The 19,931-nt window shown below is 47.7% G+C and overlaps 8 protein-coding genes across 8 annotated transcripts; 1 reads left to right on the forward strand and 7 right to left on the reverse strand.

Moving 5' to 3' along the window:
• Positions 1 to 126: 126 nt before the first annotated feature.
• Positions 127 to 564, reverse strand: J7337_010244 (uncharacterized protein; the record flags this gene model as incomplete). Its single annotated transcript, XM_044827830.1, has 1 exon — positions 127 to 564. The coding sequence occupies one exon, from the start codon at positions 562 to 564 to the stop codon at positions 127 to 129; it is 438 nt and encodes a 145-aa protein (XP_044676384.1).
• Positions 565 to 1,301: 737 nt separating this feature from the next.
• On the reverse strand, positions 1,302 to 2,876 carry J7337_010245 (uncharacterized protein; the record flags this gene model as incomplete). Its single annotated transcript, XM_044827831.1, has 2 exons — positions 1,302 to 2,716; positions 2,792 to 2,876. The coding sequence occupies 2 exons, from the start codon at positions 2,874 to 2,876 to the stop codon at positions 1,302 to 1,304; spliced, it is 1,500 nt and encodes a 499-aa protein (XP_044676385.1).
• A 4,721-nt stretch (positions 2,877 to 7,597) lies between these two features.
• On the reverse strand, positions 7,598 to 9,435 carry J7337_010246 (uncharacterized protein; the record flags this gene model as incomplete). Its single annotated transcript, XM_044827832.1, has 3 exons — positions 7,598 to 8,233; positions 8,285 to 9,179; positions 9,230 to 9,435. 3 exons carry the CDS (start codon positions 9,433 to 9,435, stop codon positions 7,598 to 7,600), a joined length of 1,737 nt encoding a protein of 578 aa, XP_044676386.1.
• Positions 9,436 to 11,532: 2,097 nt separating this feature from the next.
• J7337_010247 (uncharacterized protein) lies at positions 11,533 to 12,472 on the reverse strand (the record flags this gene model as incomplete). Its single annotated transcript, XM_044827833.1, has 2 exons — positions 11,533 to 11,868; positions 12,020 to 12,472. The coding sequence occupies 2 exons, from the start codon at positions 12,470 to 12,472 to the stop codon at positions 11,533 to 11,535; spliced, it is 789 nt and encodes a 262-aa protein (XP_044676387.1).
• Positions 12,473 to 13,112: 640 nt separating this feature from the next.
• Positions 13,113 to 14,335, reverse strand: J7337_010248 (uncharacterized protein; the record flags this gene model as incomplete). The annotated part of the gene is made up of 2 exons (XM_044827834.1): positions 13,113 to 14,108; positions 14,165 to 14,335. The coding sequence occupies 2 exons, from the start codon at positions 14,333 to 14,335 to the stop codon at positions 13,113 to 13,115; spliced, it is 1,167 nt and encodes a 388-aa protein (XP_044676388.1).
• A 770-nt stretch (positions 14,336 to 15,105) lies between these two features.
• J7337_010249 (uncharacterized protein) lies at positions 15,106 to 15,641 on the forward strand (the record flags this gene model as incomplete). The annotated part of the gene is made up of 2 exons (XM_044827835.1): positions 15,106 to 15,165; positions 15,219 to 15,641. 2 exons carry the CDS (start codon positions 15,106 to 15,108, stop codon positions 15,639 to 15,641), a joined length of 483 nt encoding a protein of 160 aa, XP_044676389.1.
• A 1,270-nt stretch (positions 15,642 to 16,911) lies between these two features.
• Positions 16,912 to 17,298, reverse strand: J7337_010250 (uncharacterized protein; the record flags this gene model as incomplete). The annotated part of the gene is made up of 1 exon (XM_044827836.1): positions 16,912 to 17,298. The coding sequence occupies one exon, from the start codon at positions 17,296 to 17,298 to the stop codon at positions 16,912 to 16,914; it is 387 nt and encodes a 128-aa protein (XP_044676390.1).
• Positions 17,299 to 18,142: 844 nt separating this feature from the next.
• Positions 18,143 to 19,826, reverse strand: J7337_010251 (uncharacterized protein; the record flags this gene model as incomplete). The annotated part of the gene is made up of 4 exons (XM_044827837.1): positions 18,143 to 19,199; positions 19,247 to 19,412; positions 19,459 to 19,609; positions 19,659 to 19,826. The coding sequence occupies 4 exons, from the start codon at positions 19,824 to 19,826 to the stop codon at positions 18,143 to 18,145; spliced, it is 1,542 nt and encodes a 513-aa protein (XP_044676391.1).
• Between the last annotated feature and the right edge of the window lie 105 nt (positions 19,827 to 19,931).

Genomic DNA, 19,931 nt, shown 5'->3' on the forward strand with positions numbered 1-19,931 from the left:
AGCCGAAGGTTGTATGTAGTCGATCGAAGGATTTGAAGGTCAGTGGAGTTGTTTGTATTCTTTTCCAACGATGCTTTATACCACCGAGCCAGGCTCTGCGCTTCGACCTCATTATGCGCGACAGACTTAATACCAAAGCTCCAAGGCCGCCTTGGCAGTGATGCCCAAGAGCACAACGGAGCTTGCGGCAAAGGTGGGGAAGCGCAGAAGCAGGTTGTTGTACGAGACGTGAATGAGGCTGTGAATAACTCTCAGGCCGACATATCCCCACGCCAGGCGCACCATGGTCTTGTCCTTAACATTCAGCAGACTGAGTGCAAGCATAACAGCGTAGAACTGAGTAGGTTGCTCGAGCAGGTTGTTGTAATTGTCGGCGGGCCACTGCACAAATGCAGGCAGCTTCTCTGCTTTCTGCTTTTTAGCAGTCTCTGGGTCGAAGGAGACACCGTACTTGGAAAGAGCTGGAGTTCGACGCCAATACAGCAGGCCTTCCATGGCGAAGGTCCAGGTGCTAAGACCGACGAGAGGTCCAAGGAGAGGCAGCTGGGCAATAGAGGGAGACATGATGAATGGTGGACAGTGGTTTTGTAAATGCAGGAGCTGTGAGTGTCTCAGTAGAGTTGTACTGTGAAGAAAGCTGTAAATCGATGACTTTGATGAAATGAATGATATAGTAGAATTAATCGACTTATATGATAATCGTATTGCTATGCGAATATAGCCATAAAATCGTAAGTGCCACTTAAGTCCGCTAAGTCCATCAAGTCCGTCGAGCTTAGTAACTCGTATAAGGAATTTTCGCACTGAAATTTGTAATCAGATTCAGCAAACTGACTCGAGCCAACTTGTGGGGTAAATATGGAACGTTTTCATCTCGGCTGTATCCGTAAGCGGATGCATACGGAGTACTAAGACAATGATTGGCGCAATTGTGAAGATCACCAATCAGGAAGTCCTCGGTTGCTTCAAAGTGGACTTATCTCATCAGTCTCGCCTTAACCTACAGATCAGGGTTTTCCAGTCTTTTAATGACGCAACAACATCTTCTGTGCGGCTTCCATGGACTAGCAGACTCCGCGGCCTATGGATATCTTTGGGCGCATGAGCTAAGAGTTGAATAGAATACATATTTGCTGCTGGCGTGTAGCGTAATGAGCATTAGAGCTGAGGATCTTTATGGCATCCCAACTCTCTCTTGTTTAACCGTCAGGTTGAGCTGCGCGAATATATCGCAATGTATGTTAAGACCCATCATATTATTCGATTCAATACTCAAATACAGACACTATGCTTGTGCTTATTCAACTGTAGTTAGGCTCCCTACTTGGCCCTGCCTTCTCCTTCTCTGCTGATGTCGTACTCCCATGATGGTCTTTTGCTCCAAGCTCAAGGTCATGACTGTGCAAAGACTCTCCTCTGCCTTCTATACTCCCAGATCCAGGTGCATGGGCTTCACACGGACCAAGCACATAAGCATCTTCTCCATGGACTGCATCATCTCCCAGAAGAAGTTGCTCCTCTGTCATTCTGAGTGGAATTCGCAGCACATGCTTGATAAAGAGCATGATGAGGCTGGTCCACACAAGGTTCCAACCGATGATGAAGCATGCGCCCGCCATCTGGTATCCAAGCTGCATGCCGTTACCAGCGATGGCTCCTCCGGGATTTGTCAGACCAAAAGCTGCGCAGCCATCGACAGTAGCCCAAAGACCTGTACCAAAGCCTCCAACAACACCTGCCACCATGTGCGTGTGCATAACGCCAAGTGTGTCGTCAAAGTTGCGCTCCAGAAAGGTCATCTTCTTGGCCAAAATATTCATGGTGAACCACGGGACGGAGCCGGAACCAACACCAAGAAGAATCGCTCCCCAGCCTGCGACGACGCCAGCAGCTGGCGTAATGGCGACAAGCCCAGTTATCATGCCCTGCACGGCTCCAATGACAGAAGGCTTCTTGAAGTATGCAATATCTAGCCCCGTCCAGACTAGAAGTGAGACGGCAGTGCATAGATTTGTGTTCAACACAGCAACTCCAGCGTCGGCAGAGGCTGCGTAAGGATCACCACCGTTGAAGCCGTTCCAACCGACCCAGAGGATACCCGCTCCGATGAGAACTGCTAGGATATTGCTCGGCCTGGCATCTGCACGATCACTGCTGAGTCGTGGCCCGATCCAGTAGCTACCGATGAATCCTGCCGTGCCTGACGAGAGATGGATGACATATCCTCCAGAATAGTCGATAACTCCAAGCTTGAACAGGAAACCTCCTCCCCAGATTGAATAAGCGCCAACAGTGTAACATAGAGTCAGCCATAGAGGAACATATATCATCCAGGCGTAGAAGTTCATTCGGCCGAGGAAAGCTCCAGCAGTGATGACCAACGTAATGGCGGCAAAGACGAATTGGAAGTATACCATGGTGGCCATAGGAAATTGTTGACCAACGCCAATGGAAGGGAGGTATGATTGCTTCAGCATCGTGTCAATGCCGAGAACATTCCCGGGCTTGGCAACGAATGGAAGCATATACTCTCCAAAGGAAGCCTTGTAACCCCAAAGAACCCAGCAGAGTAGCACCGAGGCGAATGCGTATAGGGCCATGAAGGCGCTGTTGATGGCCCATTTTCGTTTCATGATTCCGGCGTAGAGGACGAGGAGACCGGGGATCGACTGTAACGCGACGAGGGAAGCGGCTGTGAGTTGCCATGCATTATCACCTACGCAATGTCAGTCATTGGATCCGAACAAGAGGAGACTTCTCTCATGGGACTGTATCGAGACTGAGTACGTACCACTTCCAACACCGGCTTTCGGGTCTGGCGTCCACCAAACGACAGATGACGCTGCTGCTGCAGCCGAAGCCGTGGTTGTTGCCATAGCTTACGGGTATCAAGCACTGTAATGCGGACAAAGAGAGCAGAATCTTACGACTTCCCAGTACAGACTAGTGAAAGAGTCCTGAAGTAACGGGAATAATGTTTATGATCTTCAGGATCTGCAGGCAATGGCGTCTAGATGAAGTATTTATTCGACGTCTCATTAAACAATTAACTACGTGAGTTAGCTTTATCATAGTTTATATCCCGTATACGTCAATAGTTTGATACTGGGGATTTACGTAAATTGAAAGTTATCGAGATTGTCGATAGCTGTAGAGCGGAAGCGACGTGGGTTTGTGCCGAGTTGCCGCAACTGTGTGTGCGATGTTAAGCTTCCACCCAGAACAAGGTTATCGCAGCATTATGGTTGGTAAGTGCGCGTCACTCATCAGCCTCCGAAGGCTAGAACAGTTGTGTCTGTCATCTCCCAAGTTTTGTATGCTCGAGTCAAATCTGACATTTTACTCATCTGCTGAAGCCGATGATCCTTTCAAGGATTTGTTCCATGCAGATCTGCAGGCAAGTCAGATAGTAATGAGATTGCCCATGGGGAAGCGGCTTGGCAAAAGCTTGTCCCGGTCTAAATATAGATACATGATCAGACCAGTCGTCGTAAGTTGCTCAGCACCTACGGAGTACTCTGTACCTTGTAAAGATATCTTATCACGGCTTGGACGGCAGCTACATCGCGGCTTTGGGAGAGTCTAGTCCAGAAGTTGATCAACATCACCCACATGCTGTGGCTTATAGACTGATAAGATACACTAAATGATATCTCAAGAGCCTGATAAGATATGGCTTTGATAGATGAATGGTATGTTATTTGGGGAGGAGGCAATCAGGCCACTAAAAGATGTTTGTCTTATCAGGCGCTAGTCCACACTCAGCCTTCCATAGCCGACATTGCCGAATCGTGATAGATATGTACCAAGAGTCAAATTGAGAATTTATTAAGAAATCCAAAATCTCTATAATTATTTCTTATTGTTTTTATTATTTCTATTTTCAACTCTTTATAAAATTCTACTATATTAATCTTATTTAAGGCTTAGATTATTATAGACTATTATTTTATATAACTTAGTCTACTTGAAAATCGTATACCCGTTGGCTCGAGCCGGGGGGGGGGGCCAACTAAGCAAGCTTAGTTGGGCACAAAACCGTGAGACAATCTTGATGACTAGTAAACTTAGTGTAAGTTTGTTAGTGTAATTTACAGGATATTATTTCCGGTTATTTCCATGCTCAATCTCCGGATAACATCAAAGGAGGTAAATTACACCAATCAAGATATGTCTCACGGTTTTGTGCGCGTCTCACGGTTTTGTGCCCAACTAAGCTTGCTTAGTTGGCCCCCCCCCGGCTCGAGCCAACGGGTATTAATATTGCTGACAGGGCCTAGAAAAAGGTTAGTGTCCGACGCTAGCTATAATTGTTTCTATAGATAGCAGTTCTTATGTATTACTTTTATAGTAAGTCAGTCAGGCTTGCTTAGCTGTGAATTAGCATGATATTAGTTGTCTAATGCTTCTGCCAGCTCTTCTGTTATCGCTTACCCTAGACTCCTATCGTGCTTATTAATATTAGATTTAGTGCCTCCCTTGTATCGTGCCTTGTCTCTGTCCAGCTCCGCGCTGCTAAGGGTATTGTCCTACTTTTAGGTAAGGGAGAACTAAGGGAATGTTATTTATTCTAAATTCATGCGTCATTCCTATACAGAGCTATCTACTTCATGACTTCTAAAGACATTTATTACCCCTTTAAAGTGGCTTCGCTTGCCTACCTGCACGCATCCGGTATCCTGTCCAGTAAGTCCTGCCTCAGAGCTTCCATAGGATACAAGCTGCTTTGAGCCACAAGGCCTGTTATATATCGCAGCACTATCCTGCACAGGAATATTCCATCGGCCGAGCACCCAATCATCCCCCCCCAACGCCATACGTAAAAGGTGTAGCTTGTTGTCTGCCTGTCTCGCGCGCCTGGCCACTGAATCACGCTTATAGAAATCGTCGACGAAATCAACAATGCGCTCTAGCGAGCAATCCAGCAGTATCAAGGCAGCGCTGACGCAAACGATGATAAGCATCCCACAAACACTGAAGTTCTGTACCTCGCCGACGGCCTGTACAAGCTGGTTGGTGCACTGATCCCGCTGATGACGATTCCCAGGCGGTTCAACGTATCCGAAAGCACCCAATTCCGCTGTGTTGGAGGCAAAATCGACCACATACGCCTGTAGCATGGCAAGGTTGGTCTGAAACCAGCCGATGACTTCAGTCTTCCACTGATCCTCCGGTAGGCCGAACGAGACATGCCCTGTTACCATATTGTTGGCCCACAGAGCCGCTGTACCGAGGTTTGCCACAGTTGTATATGTATTCGACTGTGCTAGGGAGTAGATAATTCGATTAGCAGTCGATAGCTGGGCTGTACTAAAGTTCAGGGTAGTACTCGCCAGGCTGTTTACAAGGCTGAGAATGCCGGCTGGAGAAGTGCATGACGCAATGGATGGATTGCACAAAACATACTGATCAGCGCAAACCATAGTGTCGACGTTGCGATCAGAGGCAAATATAGTGAGACCCTGATAGGTTATATTTTGGGTTCCATTGGCAGAGAACCATGGATCATTAACGGGGGCCAGGTATGCTATGTTATTTTGACTTAAGAAATGAACAGTGACATCGGCGTCAGCGGGGCTAAAATCTGGGATCGGCCTCCAAAGCAAAGGATTGCTCGACAAGCTGCTATTGGCGAAAGTGGGATAGGACCTTTAACTAATCAGCATAAGCAACAACACAACAGGCTACCTCGCCTTGCATTATAGCCTGAAAGAGAAAGAAAATTCGAGGCAACATACTGAATCAAATAGCCAATTCCAGTCTTATTTCCAATTGCTTTGTTGTATCTGTACGTATAATCTGTCAAGCCAAAAATAGGCCCGAGGAAAAATTCCATAAAAGCGCCATCTTCGTTTTGAATTTCCTGGACGAGGTCGTCCGTATGTACAGGAGAACAAGTTAAGCTCAGCTGTATGCTGACTCGGTCTTCGAACTTGGCATTTATTCCTAGCATTTCATGAGAGTCTAGAAAGGCCGAAGTGATGCGAAATGCTTGATTAGGGCCTGGAATACAGCGTTCTTGGGCCGGGATAGGGCAAGGTGCGGAACTGCTAATATTGTATGGAAGAGTTGGCCGGATAAATACCGATGGAGCTGTCGAGCTGCTAGTGTTGGCATAGAAGTTGGCGACATGGCTGCGGGCCCGGCGGGTGTCGTTTTGCCCTTTTGCTCCCATCGCGCTAAGTGCAGGGAGATCGTAGTTGCCGGTGGTATTGAAGAACCAGAATCCGCAATTACTCGGCTGTACTCGTGCAACAACGGTGCTGTAAGATTTGTTGGCCACTCTTGACGTAAACAGCGCCGCGACAGCGAAGCCTGCTGAGACGATCAAAGCCGGAACTGCCACAGAACACGTCTGCTTCACGATTGGCTTTTTGCAGTTCTTTGACCAAGCGTTATGGATCTTGAGTGCCTCCCAAAGGGTCTGAGTAGCACCTACAGAGTTCCTCAGGCTGACTTGGTGCTGAAGGTCAAGAGCACTAGGGTTCTGGCTTCTCGCCTTCCAATTATGAAGAGCGAAAGCAAGGATGTTCCAGAAACTTGATCCGGCGATGGTAACGAGGATAGTTAGGCCTGAGAGGAGGAGGTTGCTGTAATCAAGCGGCAATGTCAGAGTGGCGGCCAAGATTGTTGTTTTTGAGTGGTCCCACCACAGCCCACTTGCGATGGCAACCATTTTCAAGCCTGAAAGCAAGTTCGGATATTGGGGGTTTTGAAGTGTTGGAAAGCGTGTCTAACAAGTTGGTATATAAAACCGAAATGTCTAAGAAAACTCATAAGAGGGTGATGATAAAACATGAATACAGATAATATTTGGGTGATTTTGATAGACAAAGGACAATGGCTGCCAGCTGGTGATTAAATGTTACTAATTGTTGGGAAAAAGAAAATGACTGGTAATACTGTGGCGTTGTAGTGTAACACGAGGAAGCTGGTTATTGAATGACACCAAGACAATCCAGCTCACCATCATGCATTAGCACCGTGCATTGCTCGAATCTTCCACTTCAGTTTTGATAATACCCCGCTCTAATCAAGCCAAGCTGAGCTCTACCCAGGACTTTACCAATCATAGCCCAGCAGCAGATGACGTTCATGGTGGGCGTTTGCGGCTGGACTGGCCTTTTTCAACAGATGTGACGAGGCTTGCAGAGAATCACGAGTTGCTCTTCAGTGACTCGTTTGCGTTTATTTCACTGTGGACCAGCGGTTGATGAGGCGGCTTACGCAATTCTGCCTCACGGGGCATTCTTTAGCCAATTCGCTGTGCTATTTCCTAATAGTATTAGTGTTGTTATCTCACATATTCAGCTTTTCGCACTTCAATGGACACATGACATGTAGGAACCTTGTCGCTTGATCACCCAACGGAACGGACACTGCCTTAATTTGTCATATTGGTTGCGAGTCCGGCGTCATTTGTTATGGCAATTACTGAGGAACGTGCACGCATCAAGATATTGCGCTGCTGATTTAATTGCAACTGACATCACGGCAGGCTGGAATGAAAAACTGGGTTATGCGCCATGGAGTATAAACTCTTCTGATCAAGGGTGCACACAATGTCCTGCCAGCTCATAGCCTGCAGTACGTATTATTACTTGCTTCCAGCTAAATATACAACATGTTCCAATGCCTTTTGTAGTTCATCTCCATGCCCATCCTTCCTATGTTCCCCTCGCCAGGCAATGAATCCATCAGGCCGGACAAGGATAGCCTCGCCTTCAGAGATCTTACAGATACGACTAAAACTGCCGTCAGAATCCCTCAAGGCACCAGTGTCCCTGCCGATACTGTAAGAGTCTATCTCAGGTGTCACACCTTTGGCCGCTTCAACCCATGGTGATGATTGACCAGTGGTGAAAAGAACGAAATTCGTCTTGATCAAATCCAGTGTAGACACCTGGGAATTGTCTCGTGCAAGTAGCACATGCGGGAACCGGCTTCCCGGCGATGCAAGTGGTGCATATGGGTCTTCATACTGGTCGCTGCTGGCGTTTTGGATATGCGCAGCAGCAGCAGAAGGGTAACGATACCCTATCTCACAGGTAATGTCGGGAAGTTCTGGCTCATCTGGGACCTTGCGAAATACTCGTTTCTGAAGCCTTGAGTAGGCCTGCCGCATGGTAAATCCAACTACCGGCTGTCGCTCGGTGTCATAGGTCTGGAGAAGCGAAGTACCGGCTTTTTCTCTCAAAACGTATGCGAGCTTCCATGCCAGGTTGTGAACGTCCTAAGTAGCTTAGCGTGCTGGAATACTTTCTTATGCTTGAAGTCAAATTACCTGTATACCGGTGTTGCCGCCCATCCCACCAGTCGGGGGCATCACATGTGCTGCGTCTCCCGCAATGAAAACACGGCCATTTGTGCTTATGAAGCGCTCGGCATTAAAGGCAGCTACCGACCAGTAGGAAATGGAGTCGACCTTGATATTGATGTCGTCCTCAATGCCACTTGCCTCCTTGAAATATTGCTTCGCGTCTCGTTCAGAGACCGAGTCCGGCGAGAAGGACCTTTTATCGTCTGCTCGTGTGACGATCATAAATCCTGCCTTGCCACCGCTCTCCAGGCGGAAGCCGGCGTCGATAGCAGGGTTAGAAATATAAGTGACGCCATGCTTTGCACGAGTTCCGAGGTATGGCGTTAGATCGGCTTTGAAGTTGATAGAAATACTCTCGCCAAGGACACCCGGACCTTGCCATTCGATGCCTTCCTTTCTCCTCGTCGCACTCCTATTTCCATCGCAAGAAACCAGATACTTGGTCTTGAATTTCCTGTAGCTTTTCAATTGAACGTTTTGCACCACTACGAGTACACCGTCTGGCAGTTCCTCATAGTGGACGACGGTCTCGCTGAACTCCTGAGCGGCACCGAATTCCTTTGCTCTTTTGCGCAGAAGAGGTTCAAACATGTTTTGCGTCAGCCATAAGCGGCGACTAGGGCTAGCTTTGGCAACTTCTGCTGGATCACTCTCTTGCATGCTTGCCAGGACCTTGCCTCCTACTAGCTTCTCGACAATAATCATCCCCGCATCAAGATCGAAGTTAGAGGCGCTTTCTGAAAGGAGTTCATCCTCCAGACCTAGCTGGCGGAAGATCTCGACGGAGCGCAGGAGAAATAACGCGGCGCGGGGGTGTATGGCAGTGGACGGATGGCGGTCGAAAGACACAGACTTGATACTGGAAAGAGTCAGTCATGTTGACATAGGCGTTGAGTCATAGTGTCTCACCCATGATATCCTAGGAGCACACCCAAAGTCATTCCTACCATACTCGACCCGATGATAATAACTGGCCATTCTTCTGGCTCTAGTGGAATATTTGAATGATCAAAAGACCCAAATTCGAACAAAGTCCTCTGACTCTGGGCGATTGGAATTGTATCATCGACCTGGTTCGGTCCGCTAGCACTTGGCTGAACATTCTCCGAAGGCATTTTGGGCTATTTTTTAAGACTAAGATATTGAAGCTGTAACTAATTTATGAATTGATCGCTAGTCCAAAATCAATACCACTGATCACGCCTCTTTTATCCTGAGTGTTGAGATACGTAGCGGCAAATACAAGACGCCGTAGCGTGCCGTGCCCGGTATTGTCTCTGGCTCCAATTTCGCCGACTCCACATCCCGAATATTCAACCACCACTCCACACGCCAGGGTCCAGCCTCTATATAGCCTAGAACCTTTGGCCTTAAAATAGAACCATGAGTGTTACTACAGGCAGTCTTCATTGTTTCTGAAACCAAATCTACTAGACACACCTACTGCGCCGATCCGCACTACAGCGAACAGCAACTACCAGGATGACTCTCACTCTATATGGATCACGGCAATCAACATGCACTCAACGGTTGTTGTTGGTTCTTTCAGAACTAAATATCACCGACTATCAACTATCTGACATTAATATGCAGAAGGGCGAGCATCTTGTAAGAAGCCAGATCCCCGACACGTGAAAGTTACTTATCCCTGTTAGGCACCCAGTTTTGTGCAAGATTTCCATCCATTCGGACGGATTCCAGTTCTTGACGATGACGAGACTCGCTTGTTCGAGTCTCGGGCAATTTGCGAGTACTTGGTTGCAAAGTACGGGCCGAAGAGCGCTTTAAATAGACGCACGGATCAAAGCTACCCCGAGTTGGCAACTTACGAGCAAGCGGCTAGCGTTGAGTACTCTTACTTCGACCCGACAATGAAAACTTTGGCGTATGAGAAATTATTCAAGGGGTACTTGACTCTTCCAGACTTTCGTAAGATGCATCGCACTGACACGGGCCAGGTTTATGGGACGAGGCGATCCCGACAAGGCCACAGTCGAGAGACTGGAAATCGACTTGGTCAAGGTCTTGGATCACTACGAAAAAGTCCTTTCTCGTCGTGAGTACATTGCCGGAAATGTGAGTTGTATCAAGGTTTCAAGTGAAGTTCCTGCTCAATGTTCTTAGCAATTTTCGTTGGTTGACATATACCATATGCCTTGGTTTGAGTTTCTGCCGCGCCTAGCGTTACAGGATGAGATTACGAAAAGACCGGCATTGAGAGCGTGGTGGGAGCGCGTCAGCAACCGGTCAACGTGGAAAGGTTTGACGGCGTCACATTAAATAGACAATCAGCTGTTCTCAAGAGATTCAATACAGGCCACGCCTTTATGATGATCTGGGGGCGTGGTAGGAACGAGTCTTCAAGTTACGCTATTATATCATTGAGATAAATCGTGAATCGTAATAATTATGAACCTGCCTAAATCACTATCCCCTTTTCTTATAGGAGATATCGATAGTTTTCTTCATTGACATAAACGCTGGGTATAGTAGTCTGCAAGGCCAAGCCGCTGCCGCATCATTTGGCGAGACTGGGTCATGGTGCGTGTAGAGTACGTAGTACACGAACACATAGCATTCTTTTATTCCGGCCCAATCGGACTCGATGTAGCTTGACTTGGGTGTTATTCTCATTGCCCGATAATATGTAATGGAGGACTATCTGCGGGGAAGCTATCGGCAATGTGGAGGAGGTGAGGTGGACTTCTTCAACGCCGTGTTCTCCGGCCAGCTACAGGGCTCATCCCAGGAATAACTATTGACACTGAGAATACCCTTGTGTAAATATTAGTATATAGATTCAACGAACATTTGACAGAGAACTCACAATCGTTAATCTTGACACATTTGAATGAACTTGCACACTGTGATTCCCATTAATACATTCACACGGAAGCCTTTGTCGCTTCGGTACTTACTTGCGTAGGTCCTGTCCACCCTAGGCCGCCACATTGACCCCACTGGGGAGAAACTCCAGAGCTCCCAGTATCTGTAGGTGCTGTGGCGCTAGTAGTCGATGATGGCTTTACTGGATCCTGGGATTTGGTCAGGCCATGAACTGTCAAGAGGATATTTAACAGTGATGCGACTTACAGCAAAACCAAACCACTTTAAGTCTTCCTCTGGGAACACATCAATCGAATGAGTAACGCCCTGGCCCAAGAATGTCTATGCGTAATGTCAGTCATATCTCTTGGAAATAAAATTCTTGCTTATCTCACCTGTAGCTTATCGCCAAACGTGTATTTGGTATAAGGGCTCCGTGGAAAGTTAGGCGTGGTAGACTGTGGGTTAGTTGAATAACCAAATACACCAGTCCATTGCTTGATAGTTTCGTAGTAGTTCTGCACGTTCAACACCTGATCCACCGACCCGTGATAGATTTGCATTTTTGGTCGTGGCCCATCATATGCAGGATACATGTCCTTAACAACATTGGCCCATTGAGTTTGGGTGTAGATGGACTGGCCATTGGCACATGTTGAGTTCCAGAAATCGGGGATATTATCTGCGCTCTTGAAGCACCCGGCTGGGACACCTGCATGTGTCTGTAAGTCGCTTGATGTAAGTATCAGTTGCAGGTCTATTAACTCACCTGCATATGCAATTCCTGCTGCAAAAAGATCAGGGTAAGTTGCGGCCATGACATTCTGCTTCTACGTTAGCTCAATCCCGTCAAGAGACCTCTCTCTCAAATACCGTCATCATAGCTCCCGAGGAAGTACCCGTAACAAAGGTTTGGCTCTTATCTGTGTTATATTCTTTCGTCACAAATCTGACCATATTGGCTATGGAGGTGCTGGCACCGCCGCCGTCGTGAGTCAAGGTCATCTTTGATGCCACGTCCCAGCAATTATCCTGGGTGTATGGTGTCTGAGGATAGATAACAATGTAGCCATATGTCTCGGCGTAGCGAGCCCATTGAGTGCCCTGGTAGTATGCTTGGGCGCTACCGGTGCACCAATGGATGCCGACTACTATTGCAGGCTTCGAGGCTAGAGTCTTTGGAACATATAGCCACATTCGAGTGCCCGTGGGGTTGTTGCCATAGTTAGTCACCTCAGTAAAGGTAGACCTGGGGACAACCTCGGCAGCCACGGCCAGTTGAAGAAGAGTGAGCAGACAGAGGCTGATGCAGGCTGGCAACTTCATTGTAGCAACACAGGGCGCTTCATGTGATAAGTTATTTTGTCGAAGATGCCAACGTCGGCGGCGGCGTATTTAAGCAGAAGAACACATCGGGTGGAATTGATGTACCTTAACTGGGCGTTCGGATCATTAGCTTCCGTGTCTTTTTGCGCCAGAAGGCCAGATGCGGAGTTCACTCCAGCCTTTGGTAGGAAACTTGACTTTATGAGCTGTCTCCGGGCTAGAGCTGTACGATCATCGGCTTTGTGGTACGAATTTGGTCTTGAGTGGCGCTGTGCCGGAATCCGAAGTCTCTCTTCGGGGCGGGAATGCTGGACTCCGGTTTTCCCCATATGTCATAATGCTGTGATGGTAATGTGGGCCAGCCAGAATATGCATGATAAATTTCACCTTTCCACATTCAGGCACGGAACCCTCAGGGTCAATTCCGCCAATGAACCTGGGAAAAGGTCTGCTTTGGCTTCGACCAGGTTGCGAACCTGCAGTCCCACTAACCGCGCAACAGGGTAGTCCGTGCCGCACGAAAACATGGAGCATATTATTGTAAACTCGCTATTTGCCCCCGAACCATAGTCAATAACATAATCTGCCACTTGACCATCCCATCAGAGTCTTACCATTCTCAGTGTGTTCTTACAATTAACTAGGATGACCATAGGTAATCTGCCATATGATGAATGACTGTAACCTCCAAGGCTATAAATAAAACATAACCAAGTAGCATGGCTCCTCCGATCCAGCGATCAAACCTTTCGCCACACCAAACGGCTATTGTTAGCGCTAGCGTAGAGCCCCAGAGGACACATAGCTCTGTGATCTTGATATTAGCTCCATCAAAATCCCCGGAGGTATCAACCATGACAATGCCCAGGCAGAGCGACAAAAGGAAGACGTTGCTCCCCACGGTATTAGCGACAAGAATACCGACATGGCCCCGGTTCCCGCTTAGGACAGCAACAAATTTCTCGGGCAGGGTAGTGGCGATGGCAAGAATAACGATGCCGAACAGAACGTCGGAGAGGCCAATAGCGTCTGTGATGTTGATAGCGGCGTGAGAGAGGACATAGCCCGACAGACAGATGGCTAAGAAGCCAAGGACCAGGAACCCGATGTGGTATCCGAGACTCCGTCTCCTTCGACGGGTCGAAACATTTGTAACCCCGGCCACCTCAGAACTACCATCAACTCGCTGGCCCCGTTCGCTATCCTCAGACTCATGATCCTCTAGACTCGGCAGAAGGGGGCTCCTAACAGACGCTGTCGATTCTATTGATGAGGTGTCGTTCTCATCGCTGCTACTATCATCATCTGAGCCTTCAGGCGCGGTCAAGCTTCCCCGACTGATGGCCCAGCCTATGGAGATGAGGTAGATAGCAAAAAGAGCAATCAAGAGAGATCCACCTACGAGCCAGACGATCCTCTGCGAGAAGTAAATGATTGGCGCGACAAAGGTGGTGATGATAAGCAAGGAGAGTGAGTAAATCCTAGAGCTCTTGTCAAACTCAACGTGCGACCCCGCTGGCCGGAACAAAAGCCCGAGTGAAAAGGCGCCAAGGATATTCGAGATGGCCGACCCGATGATATTTCCTACTGCTAGCGAAGGCCGACCCTGCGCAAGTGAGGCAACAACGACAACGAGCTGTGATGAAGTTTAAATTAGGAAGATAGGGGTGAACAGATGGGACCAAGTGGTACCTCTTCCCACTCTGCACCGGCTGTAAGCAGGGCAATCACTGTGTCGAGAATCCCCGTCCGACGCGCAACGATGGCAGTATGGTCTACGAAGTTATCGGCGCCGAATTCTAGGAGGAACAGGGTGCTGATGAAGACGGCGACATTGTAGGCGATGGCGTCACTATTGGTCATGACAATCGTAGAGATGATGACAACAAGAAGAGCATATAAGTAGAAAAGTAGGAGACGGAGAGGAGATCAGTAGAGTTGGCGTCATCCTAGGATAAAAAAAGCGGAGAAATCCAACGTTTGACTGCCTCTAACGCCTTACCGTCTTGAAAGTTATAGGCCTAGTTAAAGTAGCGTTCTCTTTACTGATTTAAGCTATTAGCCACGAGTCTTACTTTATCTTAGAATAGCTTTTGAGCCCTCGACGTAGATAGAAAGAGCATTTTATCGAATAAATGCAGCTCAATTGACAGATCTCTGACATACGCACTCAATCCTGTTATAGCTAAAAATACACTGCCTAAGCGACTCTAATAGCAGCCAGACTGATTTAGATACTGATGCAAGACTGGTGATTAGGCCACAATAGGAATTTTGGACTACGGCATGGAACTGGCTTTACTGGTCGTCGAGATAGTATTATTATCAATCTACACTTATCTACCCCGAAGAACAGTTGATATCTAAAATTAGGAGCTCACTGTACCTGCATTACCCCTGAAAAGTCATGGCTGTCAAGAGAAACTATTGAATCTGCTAGCTACATCTGTTCAAGTAGCACGCCCTAAAGCCAATAGTTCCAGCTCGCCTTTCAGCTCTAAAGGAAGCTTGACATGATGTGATGATCAGAAGATATTCTTTCCCTCTTCTGTCTTTTTATTTTTTCTCTCTTTGCTTACTACATTTCAGTCACTCGTTTTTAATTTCAGTCGCTCTTTACAAGTCTTTTCACAATGCGTGTCACTGCTACATTTGGTACCCTAATCATGGGCGCGAGCCTCTGCGCCGCTCGCGTAAGTGCTCTTAAACGCCCACTATCACTTCTAGTGGAGGCTCACAGATTTAGGCTTCCGTCCCCCATCCTCGGTTGACAACAACATCGTCACTCACCAGCGAAACTGACACTACAACGGCTGGAGGCGCCGCCACAACGACCACTTTTCAAGAGACTATCAGTGTGACTGAGTCTGCGTTAACCATCGAGTCGTCTGCCACCGTAGAAACTTCTTCTGCAGACTCCGCCACTACAGAACTGGAGACGACTACTTCTGGCGTAATCTCTCAAGAAACTTTGAGTGTCACTGTGTCCCAGACCAGCATTGAATCTTCTGCCACCACGACCGATGGTATTAGCTCTTTTACTACCATCCTCGCATCTACGATTGCTGTCACTTCCCAAGAGACCGAGACCTCTACGACCGTCGGCGACGCCACGAGCACAGTAATCGAAGCCACTACGACTACCGCTGATCCTCCCGTAATTACCTAACTCGTCGTGAATGGTGGTTTCGAAGACTCTGCCATTGACCCTTGGGTAGTAGAGGGAGCGATCGATCCGGCAATCTACACTGGCAACTCTTTCTGCCCCGAGGGTAGTCATTGTCTGTGCGTAATACTAGGATCTCAAAACACTGATTGGTCTTTACTGACATTCCGCAGGGAAATACCTGGAGACTTGGCCAATTCCGCCTGCGTCTGCCAACGCGTCGCTGTTGAGGCGGGCTTCGAGTATACTTTCAAAGCAAAGGTTGCCCAGTGGTGCATCAAAGAGTTTGGTTCAAACGCAATCCGGTGTGATGACAACGCTAACAAAGTTGAACTGTCCATTGATGGGGTATTCAAGTCTGGTCAAGATGGCATCATCGGGTCGACGCAAACCTTTAAAGACTTTACCTACACCTTCTCATATACCGACCCAAGCATTGATTCTACTGATCTTTGTATTAACTTCACGCAGAACCAAGGTATTAGCCCTGCCTTCAACCTTGATGGCGTTTCTTTCACGCGTGGGCAATCTGTGCCTATTCCTGACCCGACGGAGTAAGGGTTTGCAACGGCATAGAAACATCGACTGGACTGGACAAAAGTATCTCCCTGGGAGGTATCAAAGCATGAGTAGTCCGGAGCTGGTCAAGTTATTAACTGTCCATGCTGGTTCGAGTTCTCTCACGTTATATCACGCCACAATTGATACTGGGCACTTACATTCTTACCTTACGCTATCTGATAGCTTTATTATTTCAATTCTAGTAAATATATTTAATAGAAGATTCGCATCCTTTGAAACAACTATAAGTACGGTAAGCCCACTGCTATTGTACTATTACGACTTGATAAATTCCGCGGCAGGAGTGGTAAGATATGCCTCTTAACTGAGAGCTAGACTCAAGGAATTATTAGTCTTTCTACGAATACTGTAAATTTCAATTCAATAACAGAACAAGTCATTATTGGCGGTTGGTGATAGGAACCTAATGTAAGTGCGGTTTTAAATTTCTTCTAATTGTAATAACCTTTCCGATAACCCTTCCTGGGCAGGGACACAACCGCAAATTGACGGGACAAATCAGTATGAATGCAACAATCTTGCCAACCAATAATTACCACTGCATCTTTTCGTCCGGCTGAACCAAGCCATTATCCTTACTGCTTCGACCTTCACTGGCGTCAGCGGCTTTTGCTGCAATGTCCTTGTAATTTCGCAGCTCTGGAAGACCGATATCACGGTGACGGAATATCAGGGTGTCGCTGCCCCCTGCTTACTCTTCCTCATCACGCATAGCCTTCTTATAATCATCTTTAGACCCAAAACCGAGTTTCTCAACACGCGTGAAGTAGGGCGAGTAATCATCGTCATCCTCAAAGTCCTTGGGATCAAGATCCCAGATTACTTCTATCATCCAAACGAGCCACTCGGGTGGAGGCGGCCATCTGCAAAAATACGCAATTCGTTGCGTTTCGTCGAGTTGCTCTTTTTGTTGCTTCCACCAAGTCCAATACATCATAAGATAAGACTCGCCAGCACCCATGCGCCAGCCGATGCTGTACGGATGAAGGTTTGGAAACAGAAACCAGGGCGGAGGAACTGCTTCGTGTTGCTCAACCAACTTGGCAATTTCATCTTGGTGCTCCGTGGAGGCGTTCATTGTTCATACCAGTAGAGCAGAGACTAGGCCCAAGCAACCTTCTTGTGGTGCGGCTCGTAAAGTTGTGATATGTGTTGGCGTTTGAGACAGTGATGGGTCGGGATATTTGATGGGGGCAACCACTGGTCTGATTTGATGGGACGGTATCTATCAAATTGAGCGTACTTCAAAAGGTGTAGGTAAATGTAATCAGTAACACTACATGCCTCGACTTTTTGTTGTATTTGTGCGGGGTATTCCATCCCGAGCAAGCCGGGTGACTATTTGTCCGACCGAGATAGACCGCGCCACTAACTCCAAGCCGTTTCACGCAGAACAATAGAGTTGGTATTATAGTAGGATAAAAGCACAGAGGTTTTAGAGTCTTGCTCAGTTCACCCTTCATAGGTCTCATTAGCCATATTTATATCTTCTACTGGCTTTTAAACTTCATCCACTGGTAAAACACCGCTGCTACCAATAGATGCTTCCAGACCCAATTAAACTCCATACTAGATAAGATCAGCCATAATTGTTGCGTCCTGTCGCATAGTCGGTTCTGAGTATGCAGCCGTCCTTGTACTCAACCCTGCGGCACCTCTTGGAATAACCGTCTTTAGGAATTTTGTGGTACCAATCACGTATATCATAACCCTTCATCTTCTAGCCCTCACCTTCGAAAAACCCTGATTTCTTTAACTAACCCAGGCCGGGGCTTCTTGATGGGCTCAAGCTAGATTGCTTTGCTTTTACAGGTTGTTTTCTTTTCCATATCACATTTTATTGTCTAGATAACAAACGGTTGACAACTGATATGAATTGAAGAATTGAAGTCCCTTGAAGTCATTCCTTATCACTACTTCTACTACAGCTTGTACTGGTACAGGGGGCTTTTCTCGCCCATAATCTCAAGCTCCTCCTCTGTGTACTTGCTTCGAACCTCAGACTCGCTGATCTTGGACCTCTTCTTGTTGATCATGATCAAAGCGGTCTCAAGGGTAACAGCAGCCAAGATTCCTGCCACGGCAAATCCGAGCGACGCACCATATCCAGTCGTATACTTGGGCTTCTCCTTGTCGATATAGATGTAGCTACCATAGATACCACCAATTGTACCCGCGCAAGTAACGAAACCAATGCTGATCGCTCGCTTGGTGGGGTTGAGGTTATTGTCGATATTCCAGGCGCTGGTACCAGGCAAGATGGGATACATGCCTGCACAAGCGAGACAGACTGCAAAGTAGCAGACTCCAAGATTCTGAACGATAAATTCGGCTTTGGTCATGAGGATAGAGAAAGCGACGATGATGCAGAGCTGAGGGCCAACGATGAAGGGCATTCTCCACTTGTGCTTATCAGCGAATCGAGCGAGGAGGTACGATGAGATAGCTCCGCAGAGATAAGGAGGAATAGTCATGAGTTGGGCGTTGCTGGATGTGTAGCCCATTCCCTTGACGATAGAGGGCATGGAGAACTTGAGACCGTAGTTGGGCGCAGCGTTGGACCAGGACATGATGACGAGGAGATATGCCTTCCAGTCCTTAAGCACCTCGAACAAAGCTCCCTTGTCGAACGTCTTCTCGCGGTATTCCCCTGAGTTGGTGACACGTCGTGAAGCTTGGCGCAGAACGAGATATCGCTTCTCCTCGTCGGTGAGCCAGTATGAGAGAGTGGGTGAGTCGATGAGCAAGAACCATGTGACGAAGGACATAACGATCGTGAAGATTCCTTCGATGAAGAAGATCCACCGCCATCCGCCCTGGCCACCGATGCCGTCCATTTTGGCGATGGCGTAGGCGAAGAGGCCAGAGAAAGCACCTCCTGTGGCAGCGGATGTATATAGAATCGCAACTCTGGTTTGCGTCTCGTGGGGGAGGTACCATTTCGAAATGATGAGGATAGCGCCGGGGAAGAAGCCAGCCCTGGTGATGTTAGTAGGTATGAGGTATAGAAGTGAGTGACTACGTACTCAAAAAGACCAAGGAGGATACGAATGGCGCAGAGTTGACCAAAGTTGTGAATGAGACCGGTGCAGACCACAACGATGCCCCAGATAAACATAATGGTCGCCATATACTGAGAAGGCTTCGCGAACTTATTGAGGATCATGTTGCTAGGAACCTCGGCGAGAATATCTGTCCAAATTAGCCCTGCTCAGCATCACCCGAAAGCTGAACATACAGGGAATGAAGTAGATGGAGAGCGCAATGTTGTACTGCTCTCCATTCATACCAAGATCCGGAAGCATCCCCTCGATCTTGGCGTTCCCGATATTCGCCTTATCGACATACGTGACGAGGTAAAGAATAGCCAGCATCGGCATGAGTCGCCACTGAACAAGTCAGATCTCATCTGCGCAGAGTGAAGGCCAATCAACTTACATCGATCTTCGCCAAGACCTTCTTCTTCTTCTCCTCAGGAAAATTGGCGACAAACTCCATGTCCTCAGCGGACAAACCACCATTGTTAGCCACAGTGTTGGCATGATCGAGATGAGAGGCAATAGCCTCGACATCCTTCTCGTCCGAGATGGAGTTCCTCAAAGCCATGATCACAAACTGAATCTCAAGTAAGTGTTGGGAGGTAGTAGTTGATCCTGGTGATTAGAGTATCACTGGATTGACGACTTTAGTATCGGGGATATCAACTCCTTT

This window comes from Fusarium musae, chromosome 8, assembly GCF_019915245.1.
Source record: "Fusarium musae strain F31 chromosome 8, whole genome shotgun sequence".
Taxonomy (NCBI): domain Eukaryota; kingdom Fungi; phylum Ascomycota; class Sordariomycetes; order Hypocreales; family Nectriaceae; genus Fusarium; species Fusarium musae.